Genomic DNA, 23803 nt, shown 5'->3' with positions numbered 1-23803 from the left:
GCGCGCGAGGAGTGGGCTCGCGGAGGCGGCGGAGAAGGCGGGGAGCGGGAGAGCTGTGCGCAGGTGGGGGACTTCGGTGGGCCCGGCCTGACGTTACCTGTATTCCGCCGCAGGTGCACACCTCCCGTCCACCCCAAGGCGCACGTGGAGAGCGTGCAATGCTCTGGGCAGAGTGACTGGAGGGCTTCTGAGCGGTCAAGAGGCAAAGGATAGGATGATTCCTTTGTGGTTAAATACTTTGCCCTCTCTCCCTACTCTCTTGGTCCCAAGTTGCCCAGCACGTGGTCGCACCCCCAGTTCCTAGCATGAGAATCTCCCTTCGTACTCAAGTCTGCCAATGACCTCTCACCCCAGGTGAGACTCGAAATTCTAAAAAAAAGAATGTGTTTCTTACCGTCTGTGAGAAAGAGGATGGGCCCCAAAACAAAACAAAAAAATAATAAACATAGAAACTCACAGTATTTCAAAGACAGTCTGTTGTCGCGAACAATGGGATTCTGGCGTTTGTCTCCAGGGTCCTTAGACTAGGGCACTTAAAGCACTAGCATGCTTTCCCCACTACAGACAAGCGCTCACCTAGCGCAGCGTCAGACTACATAGCATCACAACTTCTCATCACTGGAAGAGGTTTCTAGCCTTCTCCCTGGCCTTCCCCTCATGCCTGTACAGACTCCCTGCAATTTCTCATGGTATTTGCTGAATGTTTCTTTTTCCATACATCTTAGGGAGTGTCTTTCTCTTCTTAATGGCACTTACTGTGTATTTTTCTCCTCTTACATATTTTAGATTAAAACATCCATGGGTTCTGTTTCTTTTGAGGGGAAGATCCACTTCAAAAAACCAGACCATGACTCCAAAAACACTCAGGTAATAATCTTATTTCCTCATATTCTGCAGCACCTTTCTAATTTAAAGATTGATTAGATTATTGAACAGTAGATTTGAATGAGACCTTAGAAATCCTCTAACTTCCCACCCAATGGTCATGAATTCCAGCTAGAACATCTATGAAAGTCATCAGATCTTAAAGCACTTTATTTAAAAAAAAATTCTTTTTACTTTTTGAGAGAGAGAGAACATGAATGCTAGTGGGGGAGGGGTAAAGAGACAGACTCACACAATCTGAAGCAGGCTCCAGGCTTTGAGCTGTCAGCACAGAGCCCAACCACGTGGAGCTCGAACTGATGAGCTGTGAGATTCTGACCTGAGCTGAAGTCAGATGCTCAACCAGTTGAGGCATCAGGTGCCCCAGATCTGAAAACATTTTAAACCTCTCTTACTTACAAAGTGTATTCTATTTTTGAAGAGCTATATGCTTAAAATCTTCATTTTGGGCTTAAAATCCACTGGTCCCTATTCTGTCTTCTGGCCTTACCTAATAAGCTAATATTCCTTCACAAGATGGAGTTCACGTTATTTGAAGACAGTTCTAATATCTATGCTGCCTGACACCACCCTCCCACCCACCATCATGACCCCTTCTAGACCTTGAGCCTGAACCACCAAAAAGTAACTAGTGCTCTGGTTTCTAACATTCTGATCATCTTCTTTTTGACACACATCTGTTCCCCTGTATCCCTTTTAATCACGGTACCCAGAATGGAAACAATTCTTCCTGTGTGTTGTGACCAGCACAGATGACAGCAGGACCCTTGTTCCAGATACCAGGCTTCTATTAGCACTAAGATTGCATTCACTTTTAAAATAATCCAGTGCTAAGGCCTAGGCCATAGCCTCCTTGCCAGAATTCTGATCCCAGTTTTCAGGAAATGTGGGTTTCTAGGAGCAGATCTGAGGTTCCTGTAATGATTGTCCCAACTCCCAGCTGAGCCTGGAGAAGATGTGATCTGCCTTCGCTCACCTGTCTCATAGCTGAGTTGATTCTACCCAGATGACATGGCATTTCTCAGCTTCAAAACTGAAGGCTCTTAAGTGAGGGGCAACTCTGACCCTGACACAAGAGAGTGCAGCCAAAAGTAAACTAACAAGCCTTTAAGACCTACTTGGTTCTTCTTCTGAGGCAAAACTCTTAATGGCCCCAGGCTGCTTAATCGGTACTAGCTTAGTGTCAGAAATCACTTAATGGTGGCCTTAGGAGATTCCCACTAAAGCTACAGTTGAAAGCTAACCCATATCCTGAGGTTGCCCAGGTTAAAATATGGGACATGGTTCCCCCCTTTATCCAACACTAAGGCTGCATCTGCTTCTAACTGACGTCCATCTAGTGACCTTAATTCATGCCAGTCACCTGTTTGAACCTGAGCACTTTGCCACTCAGTGCCTTGAGCCTAACGTTGCATGGGGTCTTGTATACCATTCTGCCCAGCAGCCAATTAAAACTTAAAAGTTTTTTCTGTTAGCTATGTCTTCCATACTGAAATCCAGCTGTTGGCTTTTTTTTAAATGTTTATTTATTTTTGAAAGAGAGACAGAGCGTGAGTGGGGGAGGGGCAGAGAGCGAAGGAGACGGAATCCAAAACAGGCTCCAGGCTCTGAGCTGTCAGCACAGAGCCCAGCGTGGGGCTCAAACTCATGAACTCATGATATCATGACTTAAGCCAAAGTCAAATGCTTCATTGACTGAGCCACCCAGGTGCCCCTGGGCTGCTGGTTTTTAAAATTTTAATCTTGTAGCTATCCTTATTAAATGCTATCTGCTTCATTCCCACTTGCCTAGTTTTGATTCTGTCATCTTGTGCATTATTTATTACCTTTAGTTTTGTGTCATCTGAAATTTGATAAGCATGCTTTCTGTCTCTTCTAAGCAGTTGTCAAAAAGTGTTAGAATGTATATGTCAGTGAAAAGAATAAAAACACCAACTCCAGTAAATTATAGTTTACATGCCTTCCTGCTTGAAGTAATGAAGGACTGTTTTTAGGAAAGCCGACTTTATTGAGCCTAATACATTTATAAATTTATCTCCCTCCAACATATATTTATTGAAAATTCCCAAGGCACAACACTGTATTACATACTTCAGAGACATACAAGAAGCATAAAAACATGATCCTTGACCTTGAAGAGCTTACAGCCTCACTGGGAAAACAAGACATCCAAAATTAAAGCTATGACAAGGGCACATGAAAGGCATAGACAACAAAGTGATATAGGCATTGAAGGAAAGAGAAATCACTGTGACTGATGGGTGTGGAAGGGAGCTGCTTAGAGGCGATTGGTCTTGGTTTAGGCCTTGAATAATTTTTAGGATGTGAATAATTGGAAAAGGGATGAGATTCTAAGGAAAAGTATGTGCAAAAGCCAGACACATGTTCCAGGTATAACAGATCAGCTCAATTCACACATATATTAGTTAAGATAAGTCTAGCTGCCACAACAAGCAACCCCAACAAATATAGTGGCACAAAGTTAATATAAGTTTATCTTTTGTTTCTTAAAGTCTAATACAGATGTTCCTGGTTCCTGATTCTTCTCCCCAAAACATGCAGGGATTGAGCCTCCTTCCATTTTGTGGCTCCAACACTTCGAAAATGGCATCCAAGCTCACCATGCTTACCTTCCTTAATCTGAAAGAAAGGGAAAAAACATACAGCATCATATGTGAGAGGGCTACTTGGCCAGGCCAGGAAGTGATACATATCACCTCTGCTCACATTCCTCTGGCTGGAACTCAGTCACACCCCTACCATAATCACAGGAAAAGACTATGAAATATACTTTTCTTTGAGCCCAGAAAGAAGAGGAAACAGGTTGCAAAACACCTAGCTGGGTTTTGCCTCAGAGCACAATGGGGAAAATGGGAAATGAAGGTAGAATGTTACGCTAAGCTTTCCTCATTCGAGCAATGAAGAGCCAGATGATGTGGAGACTGAGTGTAGCTTCCGGAGCCAAACTTTATGGGTGTAAGCATGGTTTTGCTATTTGCCTGTATGACCTTAAACATGTTACTTAAAACCTCTTGGGGCGCCTGGGTGGCTAAGTAGGTTAAGCATCTGACTCTTGATTTCCGCTCAGGGCATGATCTCACAGTATATGAGATCAAGTCCTTCATTGAGTTCTGTGCTAGCTGCACAGAGCCTACTTGGCGTTTTCTATCTCCCTCTCTCTGCCCTTCCCTCATTCTCTCTTTTTCTTTCAAAATAAATAAATAAACATTTAAAAAAAACACTTTATATCAGTTTCATCCTCATCTGTAAAATGGGAAACAAACAATCCATTATTACAGGGTAATTATGAAGGTTAAATTAATAATGCAAGGTGCTTAGAAAAGTACCCAGAATAGTACCTAGCACCTAGTAGATGTTTAATAAATATTATCTACTGACGGGTTGTGAACAGAAGGATTTGCATGTGATTTCCTACCAAAGGCCCAACCACATATCCACATTCACTGAATTATCAGAGTCACACCGGTATCCTAATGCGTTTGAATAGAATCCATGGCTTTCCTAGGTTGACAGACCAAGTCTCACCCACAAGTATAGTCATATATTCAGTTTATATTGATTGAGCCCTTGCTACATGCTAGGAACACTGCTAGGCACTGGGGATGTAATCATGAATGAGAATGTAGGATTTATTATAGTCAAACTTCTTTTTGCTCTTCTGCACATTTTAAGATTTTCATAACCACTCCCTGTTTAAATTTCTTCCTTTGAAATGCCTAGAGCTGTTTCTGTTCTCTGGGTGGGCACTGATTCAAAGGCAACTTTTCTTTCCTATTGATAATATTTCTGGCACCTACATTTGAAGTCCATTTTAGATAGCCATTATTTCAGGATTAAAACAGACATTCCTGACTTAGTCCTTTTTTACTCTATATTTAGATTTCATTAGGGATGGGTGTTTGGGAATTCTAAAAGAGAATGAGGGCTCAAGGGTGTCCTTGTGGATCCCAGTGCTAGAAATACTGGATCAAGTAAGTACCATAAGTCTGCCTTTTGAGAATAAGTCCTGAGTGTTTCCACATAACAATCATTACATTTGGTGTGAAAAGGTTTACTGTGGAAGGCACCCATTGTTACAGTTTCCTTGACATTCGGGGAGAGGGAATGATGTTTGGTCAAGTGGGCAGGCAGTAAGTTACAGACTAGGAGATGGTTCCTGGGTGGTCAGGGCTCTGGTTTCCAATGTCAAGATATGTAGCCCCCCAACTTCAGTTTCTTCAACTTTCATATGGGAATTCATTCCCTAAGCAAATGTTTACCAGGCACCTGCACTGTACGGTAGAGGAATATATATATATATAAGCAGTGACTAAGGCATGATCAACCTGACTTTGGCTCCTGACCTTCCCGCATTCTAGTTGTATAAACTTGGTGTGCCCTAGACCCATGTTCCATCATTTTCCGTCTTGCTCTAAGTTCTGGAGGACTGACCTTCATGGACTGTACCACCTGGGATCCCATTATTGTTGGCTTTGGCCAGTGGGAGACACTTAGAGGAGACTGGACAGCAAGAGGAGAGAGGTCAACATATATATTGATTCCTCCCACTCTCTTCCTGATTGTCCATGGTCCTGTACCATCCACACACATCTATAATCATAGCTTCTGTCTGGTGGCCCCTTCTGAGTGATTCCAGCTCCTGACTGGGTTCTGATAACTACTTACATGGAAGTAGTAGACAGCACACATTTTAAAACCCACTTTTAAGCACACGACATTGAATACTTTTTAAAAACAAGATTAAAAAAAAGGTCAATTCAGCATTTTCAGAAAGAGCATTTGGCAATATTCAGTGTATAAGGAGACTGGGTTTGGGGCCATTCACTTTCTCCAGTTTTTCAAAGTGTTTCCTGGAATTGCAAATGTTGATCAGAGGAGCTGCAGAAGGAATCCAGCATAGCATGACCATCCAACATAACAACTATCACGTGTTTAATGTAAAGCTGACGATGAAAGCAGCAAAGCTAGAATTCCTAACTCCCAAGTTCTAGAAAGAAGCAGCTAATTTGCTGCAGGTCAGCTGAACTGCCTAATAGTGTTCTTCAAATTATTTACATCTGGAGTTGGTAATGACTTCCCATTTTTGCTAGTCCCTGGGTAACTCAACATCCCTTAGTGGTTGTCTTTAACCTGCCTACACCTCTAAAGACATTTTCGTTATTAAACATTCTCTTCAAAATTCTTAGTTGATTATGCCATTTGTTTTTTTTTACCAGGGAGCTTTCTTGGGTGACTCACTTAAACTTATATGTAAATGGGAGTTATGTGTAAAGTGGGAGTTATAATACCTTAATCTCTTGCTTGTTTCGAGGCTGAAATGTGACAGCACATACAAAGGGTCTTATTGGGACCAGCACCAGGAGGAATTCAATGAATGATAACCACTAATATTAATAGCTCTTTGGTTCTCATGCCAGGCATTTGAATACCCAAGACTTTCAAATGAGATAACATATAAAGTGCTTACCTCGGTAACCAGAATACTGTAAACATCCAATAGGTGCCCTTGGCTCTTTAAAGCTCTACTATTTCTTCTCCCTACTTTATTCCATACAAGCAACATTTCCCCTTTCTAAACCTCTGTAACCCTTTAAATTCCTCTTTTATGCTGTTTATTATTTTCTCTTAGCAGCGTAATAAACCATTGATGCCAGGTCATCTACTTCATTACAACCACATGCTAATGAGATAATCGAAGTATCCTCAATAGCACAGAATACTACATAAATGTACTGAGTCTGAACAAGTGGTGATGTATTATGATGATTTACAAAGGTTCCCATGCCCCTGAACTTGTATAATTCCTTTTATTTTCAGTTTCTTAGAGCTTTCTGCAACTTCGTCTTTCCAGAACTATTTTGTATGGTTATTTCATACTTAAATGTATGCTTGTGGGGAGAGAAAGAGATTGTGAGAAAAGCCTTTTCAAATTTTAGACAATCTTTTTTTATGTTTTTAATTTTTTTTTTTAATTTTTGAGAGACAGAGAGAGACAGCATGAGCAGGGGAGGGTCAGAGAGAGAGGGAAACACAGAATCTGAAGCAGGCTCCAGGCTCTGAGCTAGCTGTCAGCACAGAGCCCAATGCAGGGCTCGAACCCACGAACTGTGAGATCATGACCTGAGCCGAAGCCAGACACTTAACCGGCTGAGCCACCCAGGTGCCCCAAATTTTAGGCAATCTAAGTGTTCAAGAAAAGAAAAGCATTTCTCTGGTTGAAATTGTTACACACACACACACACACACACACACACACACACACACACACTCCAGGGCTTTGATAAGCCCCCTGCATTTCCTTATAAAATGAAGTTGCTTCATTTCCTTATGAAGAGTAATGAACTTCAAGTGCTATGATTCCAGGGAATTGTCATGTTTGCTCTTGGGGAATCCGTCCACACCTGTTTTAGCATTGCATCAGAACACACATGTCCTAGAAGTTCTCCTTCCTGCTTCCTCTTCTGCATCAGTGGTACTGCTCTCTCCCAGCTGCTGCTGCTTCTCCTCCTCCTTTTCTCTTCATCCTCTCCTTCTCCTCCTCCTTCTTTTTCTGTTCCACTGCTTTTAAATGTTGGTGTTTCCCAAACTTGTCTGGCCTCACTCTATTTTCCTCCAACTTTACATGCTCCCTCCTGTGGGTAAAATAATCTATGCCCGTGACTCAAATATCTTCTCAATGCCAACAATGCCCAAACCTTCATTTCTGGTCCTGCGATCTCTACTGAGCACCAGAACTGCCTAGAAGATAACCCTGTTTGGCTGTCCCACAGGAATCCAAAGTCCCACCCCTGAATTCATCATGTTCCTCCCAGGATCCTTCTCCCCTTTCATTCACTCAGAGAGCTGCTCAAGCCAATAATCTGAACATTATCCTTAGCTTAACTTTTCCCTTCGCTTCCACATTTAATCAATCATCATATTCTGACAGATCAGTCTTCCTAAAATGGCTCAAAATCCACCCATGTCTCTCCAGTTACTCTGCCACCACCTAGTCCAGAATATAATTATTGGTCTACTGGATTATTCCAACAGTCCTATCCAGAGTGGTATTTCTAAATTGCAAATCTGACCACAAGTCTCTTGCTTAAATCCTCCAGTGGCTACTCCTATTCTCAGAATTCAGTCCAAATGTTTTTTCATGGCCTGCAAGACACCCCTTCTGCATCCTCATTCCGGTCACTTGCCCATCCTTTGTTTTAAATGGGCCTCTCTGTACTTGGTGTTCTCACACCTGGAATGTGCTTGATCCTATCCCTACCTGGGTAGCTCTTAATCCTCCATTAAGACTCAGTGGAGGCATCACCCCCAATAAGAAGACTTCCCTGAACTCCCTAGGCTGGATGGATACAGGTAAACCCGTATCCATTTTCACTCCATCAGAATGCTGTATTACTTGCTAGTTGAGGAGCTCTTGGCAGATGGACACATCTTCATTGCTGAGTCCTCAATTCAGGTGTCTAGAGAATGGCTTATTTAAAGCAATGGATAGCATGCGCCACTCCGTATTCTCATCAGCCCACCTTCATACAAATGGTTTTCAGTTCTTATAAAATAAGAGGATTATACCAGGCCCTGTTTCAGCTCCAAGAATTTAAAATTCTTTTGCTCCAAATGCCTGCTACTTGCTGTGCAGTAAGTAGTAGAGTTCATGGTCTGAGTTTGAATCTGACTCTGTTAGAGCTGTGTGATCTTGCACAGTTTGCTTAAACTTTCTGACCCTCAGATTCTTGTATGCAAAACAGGAATGGTAATACTCATCATAGACAGGTATTAAGAGGTAAAATTTTCTTAGGGGTGTGTGCCTTGGTCACTCGGTTGGTTAAGCGTCTGACTCTTGATCTCAGCTCTGGTCACATTCCCATGGTTCATGGGATTGAGCCCCCACATCAGGCTCTGGACGTGGAGGCACACAACCTACTTGGGATTCTCTCTCCCTCTCCCTCTCTACCCCTTCCCTGCTTGCACTCTCTCTCAAAATAAATAAATAAACATTAAAAAAAACTATCTCAAACAAATATGACACATATGCTCCCTGTCCTCACTGGTTTAGTGTCAGTATTCAAATGCTCTTTGCCTTCTATACAATCCTGATCAATCAACTTAACACACAGAGCTTTGAGTTTTTAATATATAAATTGAATATGGACACCTACACTATGGTGTTAAAAGACTGAGATGATCCACATAAAAAAGCTTTACAGCATATATTTACAGTAAGCACTGATAAAGGAATATTATCAGCTTTTGTGATGATGGTGATGATGAGCAAGAAGGGGAAGGAGAAGAGGGAAAAGAAAATGTGCAAAACCTGACAATAATTAGCTTTCAATGAAAGTTATTCCTTTTCTTTTCCTCATTCTATTCATGGTTGGGTAAAGCTTTATATACTCATTCTAGGGCCAAATCTCACTACAGCAAAATTGTTGCCCACTTCCCCTGACAAATAAGAAACATCTTATATTGAAAATTGGGTGAGAATTTACTGCATTTCAAATAAACTAGTTTATATTCTGTATGCTTGATGATGTACAGGGACAACCTTACAAAGTCATGTAAAAAATGGTGTCAGATAATTCCTCCACACTTTTTACTTGCCACCACCATTATAAAATTATAGTAGAAGGTCCTTTAAATTGGGACCTGCATTATGCATAAATGCTTGCAAACTTCTAGTGGTTTTTAAGGAGCGCCTCACCATCTCCATTACCTGAACTCTTCCCTCTGAGGTGCTTGTTACACATCCCCTTATTTTACTCTTTACATATTTTCTCCTCTGAATCATCTTTCCTCAGTTCCTCATCATCATGAATTTACTTTTCTTATTCTTTGTTCCAGTTATCTTTTGCTGCATAACAAACTATCCTGGAGCTTAGTGGCTTGAAACAATCATTTTACTTTGCCAATTATTTGGAAGTCACGGATTTGGGAAGGGCTTGTCTAGGTGGTTCATGTCTGGTCCATGTGGAATTGGTTGGGGCAGCTGGAGCTGGAGGATGTACTTCCAAGATGGCTTCCTCACGCACATCTCCAATGCCTCAGTGTTGTTTGGCCTCTCTCTCTTCTGAGTCTCTCCCTCCAGGGCCTCTCCAGGTGGCTTGGGCTTTTCACAGAATGGTGGTTTCAGAGTAATCTCATTTCTTAATTGATAATTGTCTTCCTAGAGGTGAAAAAAGGAGGCTGGTAGGCTATTTGAGGTGCCAGAGTCCAGCTCCAGCAGGTCCAGGGTTTCCTGAAGGGTGGATGGTGTTGGAACAAGAGAGATGAGAGTTGGCAAAAGGGGGTGGGAATGAGAGAGCCACGAGTTTCTTTCTGATCACCAGGCAGGCATCTCTGCACTGACCTGAGAGGCAGTTTTATTTATGGAAAAAATGTGTGGGGTACAAAACAGAAGTGGTAATTGCCTTAGACAATGATTACTGATGACAAATTCTTTGGTATGTAAAAATTTACCAGAACATAGATTGGTAGAAGACCCATGCTTAATCTTTATCAATAGTGATTGTAGGTGATTTAGATGCTTATCATATTGGGAAGGAAGATATCCTCAGTATTCAAATACAAGGCAATGTTTTTAGCATAGCACAAACAAAAGTTAGTTATATGTGAGCAGGGGTCAGTCAATAGCCTGTTTTCTTGAGGGGAAGTAAAACAAGTTTCTCATGAAATGTAATATTTGCTCCCATAAACACAAAAGAAGAAATTCTTATAAGTTCCTTCACAAGGTGCAACTAGCATATTTTAGGATAAGGGGGCAAGTCACTCCTGATACCAGTCAACAAGGTGCCTTGGGGGTCAGTGCTCAAACAAAAATAATGCAAACCCGTCTTACCTCATAAGGAGTTTTTCTCAACTTAGTGAGTTCAGAAAATGACTTCCAACATTAAGGGCTGCACATGAGACTAGCATGGTATCATTTCTGTCATCCTGTATAGGTCAGAGCTGTCACAGACCTGTCCAGATCAAACAGAAAAGAAATAGACACTACCTCTTGATGGAAGGAGCACCCATAATTAATCAGCCACACTTTTATTCTCCAAGTTCTGTTATTCCAGTAAAGTATTTATATAACTTTTACAGGGAATTTGCTTTCAATTTCCTGAAGCTTTGCTCACTTTCTGAATTAAAATCAGGGTCTGTGCATATAGATTTATTTGTACAATTAGCACTATATACTGACCTAGTGTTAAACACTACGACTGTCCACCAGGGAAGATAACTATTGATCAATCATATAATTAAAAACTTATAAACTAAGTGCTATACAGGCAAAGGATTGAGTACCCTGAACATATAATGACAGAAATTCCATGTATCTGGGGGAACAAGAAAGATTCCCCTGAGGAGGTGACTTTTGAGTTGAGACTTGAAGGATGGGGAAGTATGAACTAAGATTAGAGAGAACATTCCAAACTAAGGGATCATGTTAGCAATGACAGAAAGTGAGAAGGAGCTTAATGTGTTTGAGGAACTAGAAAAGAAATCCATGTACTACAGCTGGAATGTGGGTGATAGTGTTAACTCACTTTAAAAGTGAGGAAACTGAATGTCAGGGCCCAGCTGAGAGACTCATACAAGGTAAGGGCCCCACCATGTGTGTTTCCCAAAATGGGGAGTTTGCCAATGATTTGCAACCTACCTTCAGGCTTCTGTTATAGCCTTTTACAACTAGAAAAGCATTCCCTACAAACCTAATGATGCCTTACATGAAAGGCATCAGAGACTCAGAGAAATCAGCATGAAAAATCACCCTAAGAAAACATTATCTGCAGAAAATATAATACATCCTGATGGTATCACAGATACAAGTATAGTTTAAATGTAAATCAAGGGGGTGGGGGAGAGGGGAACATGGGTGATGGGGATGGAGGGGACTTGTTGGGATGAGCACTCGGTGTTGTATAATAAATACATACAGCTTGACAATAAACTATTATAAAAAATTATAATAAATAACTAAATGTAAATCAAGACTAACTCATGCCAAGATTATCTAACTCTAAATGTGATTCATGAATCACACTACTATCTCCGTTTATAATGTATATATTTCAATTTCTATGTGAAAGCTAGAGAAAAATGGAACTTTGTGTTCACACTGGTCATATGTGTAGCTACTTATTCAATTTTCCTAAGAATTATTTAAACATTCCAGCAAATCAATATATGCATCAGTATAAAATGCTGCACAGATCATCAATAATTTGATAGTCTAGTATATTTTATGCTTTTATATCCTAACATGTGGGCTTCAATTCTCTGTTCAGTTCTTAAATTACTTTTGATGTGCTTATTACAACTGAGAAAAAATTAATTAGCTATGTCATCTGCCAACTCAAGTAGAAAAAAATTAGGCCTCTAAAGAAAGAATTTTTTCAAAAATACAGAAAGAAAAACAAAAGCAAGAAGATTACATTGGAAAACACTCCCTCCCCCCACCCTGGGTATACGTCACCTGATAGCTACATCATTTTAGGGGGAAAGGAGACAAATATATTATATAGAAAAACCAGAACTATATTTTTATGCGTATTTAAGAAGCAAAGAAAGATGTTTCAACCCTAATTTACTCTTTGCAAAGAACTTCTTCTGACATCCTATTAACGTTAAGGATTATCCTTTCAGTTGTATCCTTAGTTTTGACTTCATGTTTCTTGAGCCTTATCATATTGACTGGCTCACTGTAATATTCTGATCCTCATCAGAAATGGTCATTGACTGGTAAGGAGGAGTTCAGGGGAAGAGGCTGGGCATTGTCAGGAAAGACTGAGGATTGTCAACTGATGACGAATGTGCCAACATTTTGGGGAACAGTCTTCAGGATTTATATCACTCTATAATATTGTATTCTATATAGTTTTATATTACTTCATAATATTTATTCAAAGGAATATGGTGAAAGCAAATACCCTTTAAAAGGAATTATATTTCCATTGACTTTTGAAAATTTAAACATAATTTTTATCTTTAATTTGTACTTTGCGGGGCACCTGGGAGGCTCAGTCAGTTAAGCCTCCGACTTCGGCTCAGGTCAGATCTCACGTTCGTGGGTTTGAGCCCCATGTCAGGCTCTGTGCTGACAGCTAGCTCAGAGCCTGGAGCCTGCTTCTGGTTCTGTGTCTCCTTCTCTCTCTGCCCCTCTCCCTCTCATGCTCTGTCTCTCTGTATCAAAAATAAATAAAACATTAAAAAAATTTTTGTGATTTGCTTTCTTTTCAAGTTTGTTTATTTATTTTGAGAGAGAGAGTGCATGAGCTCAAGAGCATGAGTGGGGGAGGGTCAGAGAGAGAAGGAGAGAGAGAGAGAGACACTCTCAAGTAGGCTCAGAGCAGTCAGTGCAGAGTCCTACATGGGGCTCGATCTTACAAACCTCAAGATCGTTATCTGAGCCAAAACTAAGAGCTGGTTGCTTAACTGATGGAGCCACTCAGGCACCCCAGCATTTTGCTTTTAAAAGATTCATGGCGGGGCACCTGGGTGGCTCAGTTGAGCGTCCAACTTTGGCTCAGGTCATGATCTCACCGTTTGTGAGTTCAAGCCCCGTGCTGTGCTGACAGCTCGGAGCCTGGAGCCTGCTTTGGATTCTGTGTCTCCTTCGCTCTCTGCCCTTCCCCAACTTGTGCTCTGTCTCTGTTTCTCAAAAATAAATAAATGTAAAGAAAAAAAAAATCATGGTTTGCTATAGCCTGAGGCAACTGAAAAGCTTTAAGTAGTTAATAACTGATACTATTTTTCCTCCCTCCTGTTTTTCTTTTATAAAAAACACTAGAAGGAAATAAAACGCTTAATTAAATTAAACTAAAAAATTTGTTGAACACTAGTATTACCATAACTAGTACTTGCACCATTTTTTTAAAGTTTATTTATTTATTTGAGAGAGACAGAACGTGTAAGCAGGGAAGGGGCAGAGGGAGAGGGAGAATCCCAAGCAGGCTCTGCACTGTCAGCATGGAGCCCGATGATGGGCTCAAACTCATGAACTGTGAGATCAAAACCAAGAGCTGGATGCTTAACCGACTCAACAACCCAGATGCCCCAGTATTTGCACCATTAATTGCTTATTGGGTATTATGACAATTTTCACATAGTCTGAAAGTAGAGTGAGTTTGGCCCCAAATCAAAAGAGGCAGTGTTTGTTCTAGATGCTATGGGAACAGGCATTCTGGAGGGGCCCCTGTGAACATCATCAAAACACCACCAATCAAATGTTGCAAGTTCAGTTTGTTGGGTCTTGTCTCAATCAAGTTAGAGTGAAAATGGTGCTTCCAGCTTCCATCTGCTTGACTTTGCTTGGGGGAGAGTCCAGTTGGGCTGGCCTAATTACATTTCCTGGAAGACATCACATAGATCTGATTTGGGAATTTCCAGAAATGACTATACCCATCTTAACACATACTGGAATCTAAGAAGATGCTATTTCCTTGTCACATTATTCTAAAGCAGACATTCAATTAAATTCAAAGAGCACATGTCTCCCCTCAAAGGAACAACTGCAAGCAATTAGAAAACAAACACGTGACAAAACAGCTACTTGTTGACAAGCATGGGAGAATGAAACCATTGTGGATAGGTCAACACTTCCATCAGTAGGTCAAACTGTGACATCGCCCAAAGTCATCTTAGAAGTTCTTCAAAGCTCTCTCTCCCCACACCACACACTGTTAGCAACTCCCATCCCTGCACTGCCCTTCTCAGTCAGGCTTAAACTGCCCCCTTCATAATCAAGATATAGTTGCTGCTGGAGTTCATTCTTTCAGATTCCTCCTAAGTGTCTAATTAAACCCAATAAGCCGATTTGTGCTAGGATCTTAGTAGATGTAAATAGCTTTAATCAATTCAATACTTTCTTACTGAGTGATGAAGTGCTAGGCACTGTGCCTAATAATCTGCTTAAGAAACAGCCTCTGTAGGGGCGCCTGGGTGACTCAGTCGGTTAAGTGTCTGACTTCAGCTCAGGTCATGATCTCACGGTTCATGAGTTCAAGCCCCGTGTCAGATTCCGTGCTGACAGCTTGAAGCCTGGAGTCTGTTTCGGATTCTGTGTTTCCCTCTCACTCTGCCGCTCCCCAACTTGTGCTCTGCTTCTATCTCAAAAATAAACTATAAATAAAAATAAAAACAGAAAGAAACAGCTTCTCTAGGGTGCATGGGTGACTCAGTTGATTAGGCAACTGACCTCAGCTCAGGTCATGATCTCACTGTTCATGGGTTTGAGCCCCACGTTGGGCTCTGTGCTGCCAGCTCAGAGCCTGGAGCCTGCTTCAGATACTGTGTGTGTGTGTGTGTGTGTGTGTGTGTGTGTGTGTGTGCGCACGTGCGTGCGCATCTCTGCCTCTCCCCTGCTTACACTCTCTGTGTCTCAAAAATAATAAATGTTAAAAAAGAAAGAAAGAAAAGAAATAGGGACGCCTGGGTGGCTCAGTCGGTTGAGTGTCTGGCTTCGGTTCAGGTCATGCTCTCACGATTGTGGGTTCAAGCCCTGTGTCGGGCTCTGTGCTAACAGCTAGCTCAGAGCCTGGAGCCCGCTTCGGATTCTGTGTCTCCCTCTCTCTGACCCTCCCCTGCTCACGCTGTCTCTGTCTCTAAAAAAAAAATAAAAGAAAAGAAAAGAAAAAGAAAGAAAGAGACAGTTGGTCTCTTCATTTAAAAAACTGGGAACGAGTAGGAAGCCCTTCAATAAGGCAGTAGTTAAGTAAATCATGGTTCTCTAGACCTATGGGACACCTTGCAGCCACTAGAAATAAAGCTTTTGAAAATAATCCATCTATTATGGACATTAATGAAACTTGGTTGTGGGCAGTCAGTCACTTCCCAATCTGTACATATGTCATTACGCCATACATCTTAAACCTGCACGTAGCCGTATGCTAGTTATATCAATAAAACTGGGGAAGAGGGGAAAGAAAATGCTTTAATATGATCCAGTTTTATTTTTAAAAATGTGCATAGAATAAAACCATAATGAAATATGATAGGAGCTTTGTCCTTAACATGTGGGATTATATGTTATTTTTATTTTCTGTATATGTTTATGTACTTCCCAAATTTTCATTGAGCACACACTTGTGTTATAATCAGAAAATAAACATTATTTTTCAAAGGCAGTTTCTCTCTGAAAGAGTTGTTGGTCTAGTCCAGGAGATACCAGATTGAAAACAAACCATTAGTATGTTAAGTGTTAGTTTTGTATAAGATGTTATGAGAACAACTAACCACCCACATACCCAGGTGAGGGAAGGCTTAACAGCTATGGCCCACAATGATTTTGTGTTAAAGTCTTTAGCACTGTAAGGAAAGGTACAGCTCACAATTCCTTATAGAAATCTTTGGTGCCAGATATGTTTCAAAACTCAGACTTTTTGTTTTTTTTGGGGGGGGTTAGAAAGGTAATGTGAGTATAAGCATTTACATAACACCCCTACTAGCCTGGGCCAGCACTACATAATCTAGCATATTGATACTCCCATTTAGTGAGGTGGCATTATTAGAATAAGGACTATAAGGCTTCTAGTCAGTCTAGGCCACCAAATTTGTTACTAAAAAGTCCTGCTGGGGCGCCTGGGTGGCTCAGTTGGTTAAGCCTCTGACTTCGGCTCAGGTCAGATCTCACGTTCGTGGGTTCGAGCCCTGCGTCAGGCTCTGTGCTGACAGCTAGCTCAGAGCCTGGAGCCTGCTTCCGGTTCTGTGTCTCCTCTCTCTACCCCTCCCCCTCTCATGCTCTGTCTCTCTCTGTATCAAAAATAAATTACAAATTAAAAAAAAAAAAGTCCTGCTTCCCAAAACCATTTGGAATTCTGATTTGCAGATTGCGGACCTGGATGGGAAATGTGGGGACTCAGAACCGCAGCCCATGCGCAGTGTGCTGCCTCTCTACTTGTCTGGCCCACGTTCGTTAGGCCCAGGGCTTGTTCTGATTGCAGGACTCATAAAATTGATTTTGATTCACTGTTAGACCATGTGATCAAATCGGATCACAGATACACGTACTCCAGGAGTGAAATTGCTGTAATTCTGGGCCTTGAAGTCACATGTGCTTAACAGGTCTGAGGTTGTTTTAAGGGTGAAATAAATGTTATCATAAACACACTTTATAAACATCTAAAAAATGTGAAGAAATAGGATGTTCCAAGTAGAAGTAACATTAATAGAGCTGGCAAAAATGCATTTCTCAGTAATTTTTAAAGGTTTTCTCTAAGCCAAATATTTCCTAATCTTTCTTGGAAGAACAATGGCAGCTAAGTGACAAAATGGCTACGATTTTAGACCTTAACTCTAATCCTGCTGAGTTTATTGATACATAGCCAGTTCAGGGGAAATTATCATATTATATCATGTTATATTATATATTATATTATTTCATATTATATTATTATATTATTACTTGGTATTATATATAATATGGGTTTTTTTCAACTTCTGTGATATATAATGAATTGTGTGCAATGTCTGAGCTAATACTGCATACTACTGAGGACAAGTAGCGATTTCTATGAAGTGACAGATAAGCAGTTTTGGGGGGAAAATGCCGATGAGGATTCATTTGAAAACAACCTTAACAGTTTTCTTGCTGACAAAGAGGACTAGAACAAAGGTTAAATCCTTCAGCCTTAAAAAAAACCAGCTTTTGTCTTTAAGGCTTGCTCCAGGTGGCTCCATAGCACAATGGATAGCGCATTGGACTTCTAAGGCTTACTCCTCCCAGCTCAGCTAGTTCATCAAGATGAACTATTTGATTTTCTCCTGTGGATACAAGATCTTCCACAGTCAGACTTGTCATACAAGACCTCTGACAGAAAAAAAAATTTCTCCATGTTTCTACCAACCATGCATTCAATGAATGTTGGTTTATTAATGCCAGTTGACCATCAAGGTCTAAATTCTACAATAATCCTTCAAAATAATGATTTAGCAATCATTACCACCTTCTCTTTGAGTAACATTATTTTTTTAATGTTTATTTTTGAGAGTGAAAGAGAGACAGAGCTTGAGTGGGGGAGGGGCAGAGAGAGAGAGAAAGAGAGAGAGAGAGAGAGAGAAACACAGAATCTGAAGCAGGCTCCAGACTCTCAGCTGTCAGCACAGAGCCTAACACGGGACTCGAACTCATGAACTGTGAGATCATGACCTGAGCCGAAGTCAGATGCTTAACCAACTGAGTCACCCAGGCGCCTCTCTTTGAGTAACATTACTACCAGGACTATCACTATTTAGAGAATTCATTGATTTGACCTCCTGTATGCCTTCTCAGCCTCTGGCTGGAATCACAAAAAGGGAAATATGGGGGCACCTGGGTGGCTCAGTAGGTTAAGCGTCTGGCTTCGGCTCAGGTCGTGGTCTCACGGTTCATGGGTTCAAGCCCCACATTGGGTTCTGTGCTGACATCTAGCTCAGAGCCTGGAGCCTGCTTCAGATTATGTATCTCCGTCTCTCTCTGACCCTCCCCTGCTTGCGCTGTCTCTCTCCCAAAAGTAACAAATAAAAAACATTAAAAAAAAAAAAGGAAACATGGCCGTAGGGCAAAGACAGGCAACTTAGGGGGCACATACCCTATGAGTCATTGGAAGTTGGCTATTTTGAAAATTTTCATCAATGTTTTCACATAATACTAAATTCTTCTGAACAACTGATACACTACACTATTAAAAGCATTAGAGCTTCAATAAGTTTCCATTTTCATGTTCATATTTCATATTTTATAAGGCTACTATAGCTTCCTGTCTTCATCATATTCACAATAAACATAATTATTACCTGTTTAATATATAATGCTGTTTAGATTGCACAGAAAATAAATTAAGGATACTTGGGTCTTCTGGGACCCATGGCATTGAACAGATGATGACAACAGAGACACATGAGTTACATAGTAAACAACTGCATGAATTAAAGAGGTAAAATGTTATATTGAGAACAAATGAGGCAGTTCATTTAGTAGACCTTTAGTTGATGAGTGTAGAGAGAATTATAAAAGCAACCTACAGGGAACAGCTGGTTTTTTAAAAGGCTTAATTAATTATTTAATTAAGACTCTCTTTCCTGGAGGAGGGAAAATCTGGAGATTTTGCAGATTTGGTGACTGCAAAATAGCTAAAATTCTGGAGTGGGAGAAATATTCCAAGACTCCTGTCATTTTTCTATCCAGAGGTTGCAGGAAATGGCATCAGAACTAAGGCCTAGCAAATTCTGTTGGATTTAAGTTTTGCCTTCAGCCACATGTCACTAAGAACAAATGTGCTATTTATACGGAGAAAAGTGTAAGGACTGTGCTCAAATGTATATTGAACTCAGACTTCACTGGTGCTCATTGCTATAGAAAATGTTTTGGATTCTTTTAAGTGAACACAAATAATGTATTTTTATGAAAAAATAACCGTAATCTCCAAAACAAAAAATATATATTGTGTGGAATTATTGTACATTTTTGCAAAATGGAGGACAGCTGGATTCTCCTATCTTCTGCATTCAATCTACTGCAAATCTTGTTTTTAAAAAAATAATGATTGTATAGGGGCGCGTGGATGGCTGCGTTGGCTGCGTGTCAGTCTCTTGATTTAGGCTCAGGTCATGATCCCCGGGTTGTGACATCAAATCCTGTGTTGAGCTCCGCACTGAGAGTGGAGCCTGCTTAAGATTCTCTCTCTCCCCTCCTCTGCTGCTCTATCCTGCTCATGCTCTCTTTCTCTCTCCCCCCCCAAAAATTATAATAATGATTGTATATAAAGAGTACAACATGTTTGATATAAATATACATAGTGAAATAATTATTATAGTCAAGCTGATTAAAATGTTAATCTCCAAACACATTTTCTTTTAATAATTTTTTTAAAGTTTATTTATTTTTGAGAGAGAGAGAGAGAGAGCAAGCGAGTGCAAGTACGCAAGTCAGGGAGGATCAGAGAGAGAGGGAGACAAAGAATCCGAAGCTTCAGGCTCCAAGCTGTCAGCACAGAACCCCATGTGGGGCTCAAACTAACAAATGGTGAGATCATGACCTGAGCCGAAGTTGGATGCTCCACTGATTGAATCACCTAGGCACCCCCAAACACGTATTCTTTTGTGTGTGTGTGTGTGTGTGTGGCGAGAACACCTGAAATCTACTCTCTTAGCAAATTTTCAGTATGCAATACAGTTTTATTAACTACACTCATCATGCCATACATTAGATCTCAAGATACTATAGAAAACAAATGCCAATATATTAGCTATATAAATGGACACATTTTAGCAGCAGCATCAGTAAGATACTTAAAAGTCAATGAACTTTGAAAACAAATTATTATGAGGCCATGTTTATACAAGCCATGTTTATAGCTGGAGTTCAAGCATTTAATTTACTTTGTTCAGGATAAACTGAATTAACAAAAGATAATGGGCCTAATTCTAGTATCTTTCTCCCTAGTGCCTTATTGACACAGCTGAAACCCTCCAAAACATGGCAAGTGAATTCTTTCAGATAGAAAATATTAATGGTTTGTTTTCTGCAAATTTCACAATATTTTAAAAGAGTATCACTGAGGGGCACCTGGGTGGCTCAGTCAGTTGAGCGTCCGGCTTCAGCTCAAGTCATGATCTCACGGTTCGTGGGTTCGAGCCCCGTGTCAGGCTTTGTGCTGACAGAGCCTGGAGCCTGCGCCAGAGCCTGTGTCTCCCTCTCTCTCTGCCCCCACCCACTCACACTCTGTCTCTCTCAAAAAAAAAATTAAATTAAATTAAAAAAAAGTATCGTTGAGAAAGTTGCATGAGAAAGATACCTACTACAAAGTGACAAAGATCACCTTGCTGTCACTCTTACTCTCTCTCAAGCAAATGTAGAGCTGAGCCTTGTATCCAAAGGCTCACTGCCACGGGGTGACTTCTATAGATGCATAACTTACTCTGCCACAAAACATACAAAATGTGGTTTTCTGGAGATAAGGATGAAAATCCACTGGATTGAGAGCTGTCAACTATACTTTAAAATGTTAGATATAAAATGCTCTTAAATAGAGGAAATCCTCAAAGAGATGCCTTAGGAGGGGGATGCCCAGCAGAGTTTTCAAAACATACAAAATATCCACAAAATCAAAAGCTCCCCCACTCTCCTGCAAAAGACTCATGGAAAAATGGTCCTGACAGAATTCAGCTCTTATAAGTCAATCAGGACCTGAATAACACAATTGCAGTGCAGAGAGTTAGAATCCTCCCGTAAGGTATTTTCCCTAAGCCTTGGTTAGGATTTTATTATAGGCTACTATGATATTTTTGTCTTTAGCATTTCGGCCAGAGTGTATATTTATTCATTCACTCAACCATCACATGCCTACTGGATGCCAGCCTTGGGGATATAAAATGAATATGCTGTGGCCCCTTGAATCTGACAAGAAGTCAAAAGCACATAGAAAATATTATTGTTGTTCAAAAACTTACGGTGATGTCAAGAAAAACAGTCAACTCTATTTAGGGGACCTTCATCAACAGAAACAAATAGAAGGGTAGTCTAGGCAATGGAAATGACATTTATGAAGGTGTGGGGACAGAAATAAAGGCACTTTGGGGTCATGACAGAACAGCTCAAAATGAGTCAATGGGGAAGGGGGAAAGTGCCCGGCTGGCTCAGGCAGTAGAGCATGTGACTCTTAATCTCAGGGTCATGAGTTCAAGCTTCACATTAGGCACAGAGCTTCCTTAAAAAACAGAGTCAATGCAGATAAAGAGATAGGCTAGATGACCAATGAAGAAGAAATCTTTGGCGGAAGTTAAAAGCAATGAAATGACCAGAATTCCATTATTACATTTAAGGACAACACTTGGGGGTAGCATGCTGTAATGTCCGTAGAACAACTGGATATTTAATTGCCCAAGGTAAGTTGTAAAAGAAGTTACATCATTGTCCACAGAAGAGACACTGGCTCTTTCAATTGAATGGCTTAGTCCTTTTCTCAGGAGTTGTCCTTGGATACAGGACCACCAACTGAGGGAAGCTGAAGAAGGCTTTAATCCCAGAGAGACAATCTGGACATTACCGAGACAGTACTTGAGAACCCGCGGCCAACATGCATGCTATGTGGGGCACTTCAAGCTCTGTTGCTGTCAGCAAGCAATGCAGATCCCAGGAAAGGACTGTAGACAGCCAGAACTGTCTACATCATCACAGCAATTATTAAATAACTGCCTGAGAAAGCACTTTAATATAACTGCTCACATTCTTTCATCTTTAAATGTCAACTTCTGCCATGATTATTCTGCTAATCAGCAATTTTCTTTCAATATAATCGATATTTTTGTTATTCCAATATAATTTGTTTTTCCAAATGGTTTTGGTATTATTTTAAAATAAATTTTATTTACTTAATTTTTTGAAGTGGTGGCACATTCACATAGTTCAAGGATCAAAACATATAGAAGAATATATAGCAACGTCTCCTTTCCACCTTATCCTCTATCTGTCAAGTTCCTATACCCCCAAAAAGTAACTGACATTATTAGTTTCTCATTTATTCCTAAGACTTTTAGAATGTAAATACAAAGCAGTACAAGTACAGATTCTTTTCTGTTCTTTCACCCCAACAAGTACACTCTTTTTACGCCCTTTTTCCCTACCTACAAATAAATCTTGAAGATTGTATTAATAAGTTGGGTGGCCATAACAATGCCCCATAGATTAGATAGCTTAAACAACAGAAGTTTATTTTCTCACAGTTCTGGAGACTGGAAATCTGAGGCAGGGTGGCAGAGTGGTTGGATTCTGGTGAGAGCTCTCTCCCTGGCTTGCAGACGGCCACCTCCTCACTGTGTCCTCACCAGGCAAAGAGAGCGGCATGTCTCCCAGCCTCCCAGCATCTGTGATAAAAGCAGTGATCCCACCCTGAGCCCATCTTTATGACCTCATCTAACCCTAATTACTCCCCAAACACTGCCGTAACATTCAGGGTTAAGTCTTCAACATATCAGTGGGGATGGGAGGGAGAAATACTCAGTTTATAACAGAGATCTTTCCAAGTAAACACATAAGGAACTTCTCGATTTTTTTTTTTTACAGTTACACAGTATGCTATTGTTACCATATACATCGTTAAGGTTGAAACTGAGAAAACTAAAGCTGTCCTTACTCATTCTTTATTAATAGGATATGCAGAAATAAAGAGGACATGAGTCCTAGAGATTGAAGTGGTGTTTCTGATGAGTTTACATATAAACTGGAATTATATGCTGTTGATTGCTAGAAATGTATAAAAACTTAAGAAATATGTTTAATGTACATTAGCCTATTATTCGATCTTCAAAATTTTAGCTTTCTAAATCAATCTTGGTTGAAATTATATCCTAATATGAAGTTACTGACTATATTTGAAGATGTAAATTATACTAATAAAGCACACAGCTATGAAATGTATTTTTTCATGTCAATACTTATAGACAATGGTCAGCTCATAACTGTTATTTAACTAGACATGTTATACAGGCCATTCTAAACACGTTAGTATATATTTAGGTTTTGAGAAATGTATTTGTGTAGAAAAAGATTTAGTGATCTTTGTGAATAAAGTTCAAATGGTTATTCAGTGCAGAAAAGGGAAAGAATCCAGAGGAAGAGAAAAAATGAGGAAGAAAAAAAAGTATGGCCACAAAATACTTCTGGACAACCTTACCAAAAGCAAAATAATAAGGCTGTGTGCTATTCCAACAGCCTGGACTATCCCTGCCTGAAGAAAGAGAAGGCAGAAGGAGACAGAGTGAAGATAGGAACAGAACAACATGTTCTTAAAATATAGCTTAAATTGGGTTCAGGGAGATGAGAGCAAAGAATCCAAGAGGGAACCAAAGTTTCAAGCCTAGGTGACTAAAAAGCAACACTGTTGGCTGAGATAGGGCAGAAGATATTTAGGATGGGGTAAGAGTTTATTTTATATACCTCATATGT

General features: G+C 40.4%; 1 protein-coding gene across 1 annotated transcript in view; it reads right to left on the bottom strand.

The window, feature by feature from the left end:
* Window positions 1-22703, bottom strand: part of DDAH1 (dimethylarginine dimethylaminohydrolase 1) — a 163463-nt gene extending 140760 nt beyond the window's left edge. The window contains exon 1 of the mRNA XM_029948957.1: window positions 22580-22703. Coding sequence (XP_029804817.1) covers window positions 22580-22702 — 123 coding nt within the window. The 5' untranslated portion in view covers window position 22703. The remainder of the gene's footprint in view (window positions 1-22579) is intronic.
* Between the last annotated feature and the right edge of the window lie 1100 nt (window positions 22704-23803).

Source organism: Suricata suricatta, chromosome 8 (assembly GCF_006229205.1).
Source record: "Suricata suricatta isolate VVHF042 chromosome 8, meerkat_22Aug2017_6uvM2_HiC, whole genome shotgun sequence".
In the NCBI taxonomy this organism is placed as follows: domain Eukaryota; kingdom Metazoa; phylum Chordata; class Mammalia; order Carnivora; family Herpestidae; genus Suricata; species Suricata suricatta.
The sequence above is the reverse complement of the archived record's forward strand: the minus strand, read 5'-3'. Positions and strand labels throughout refer to the sequence as shown.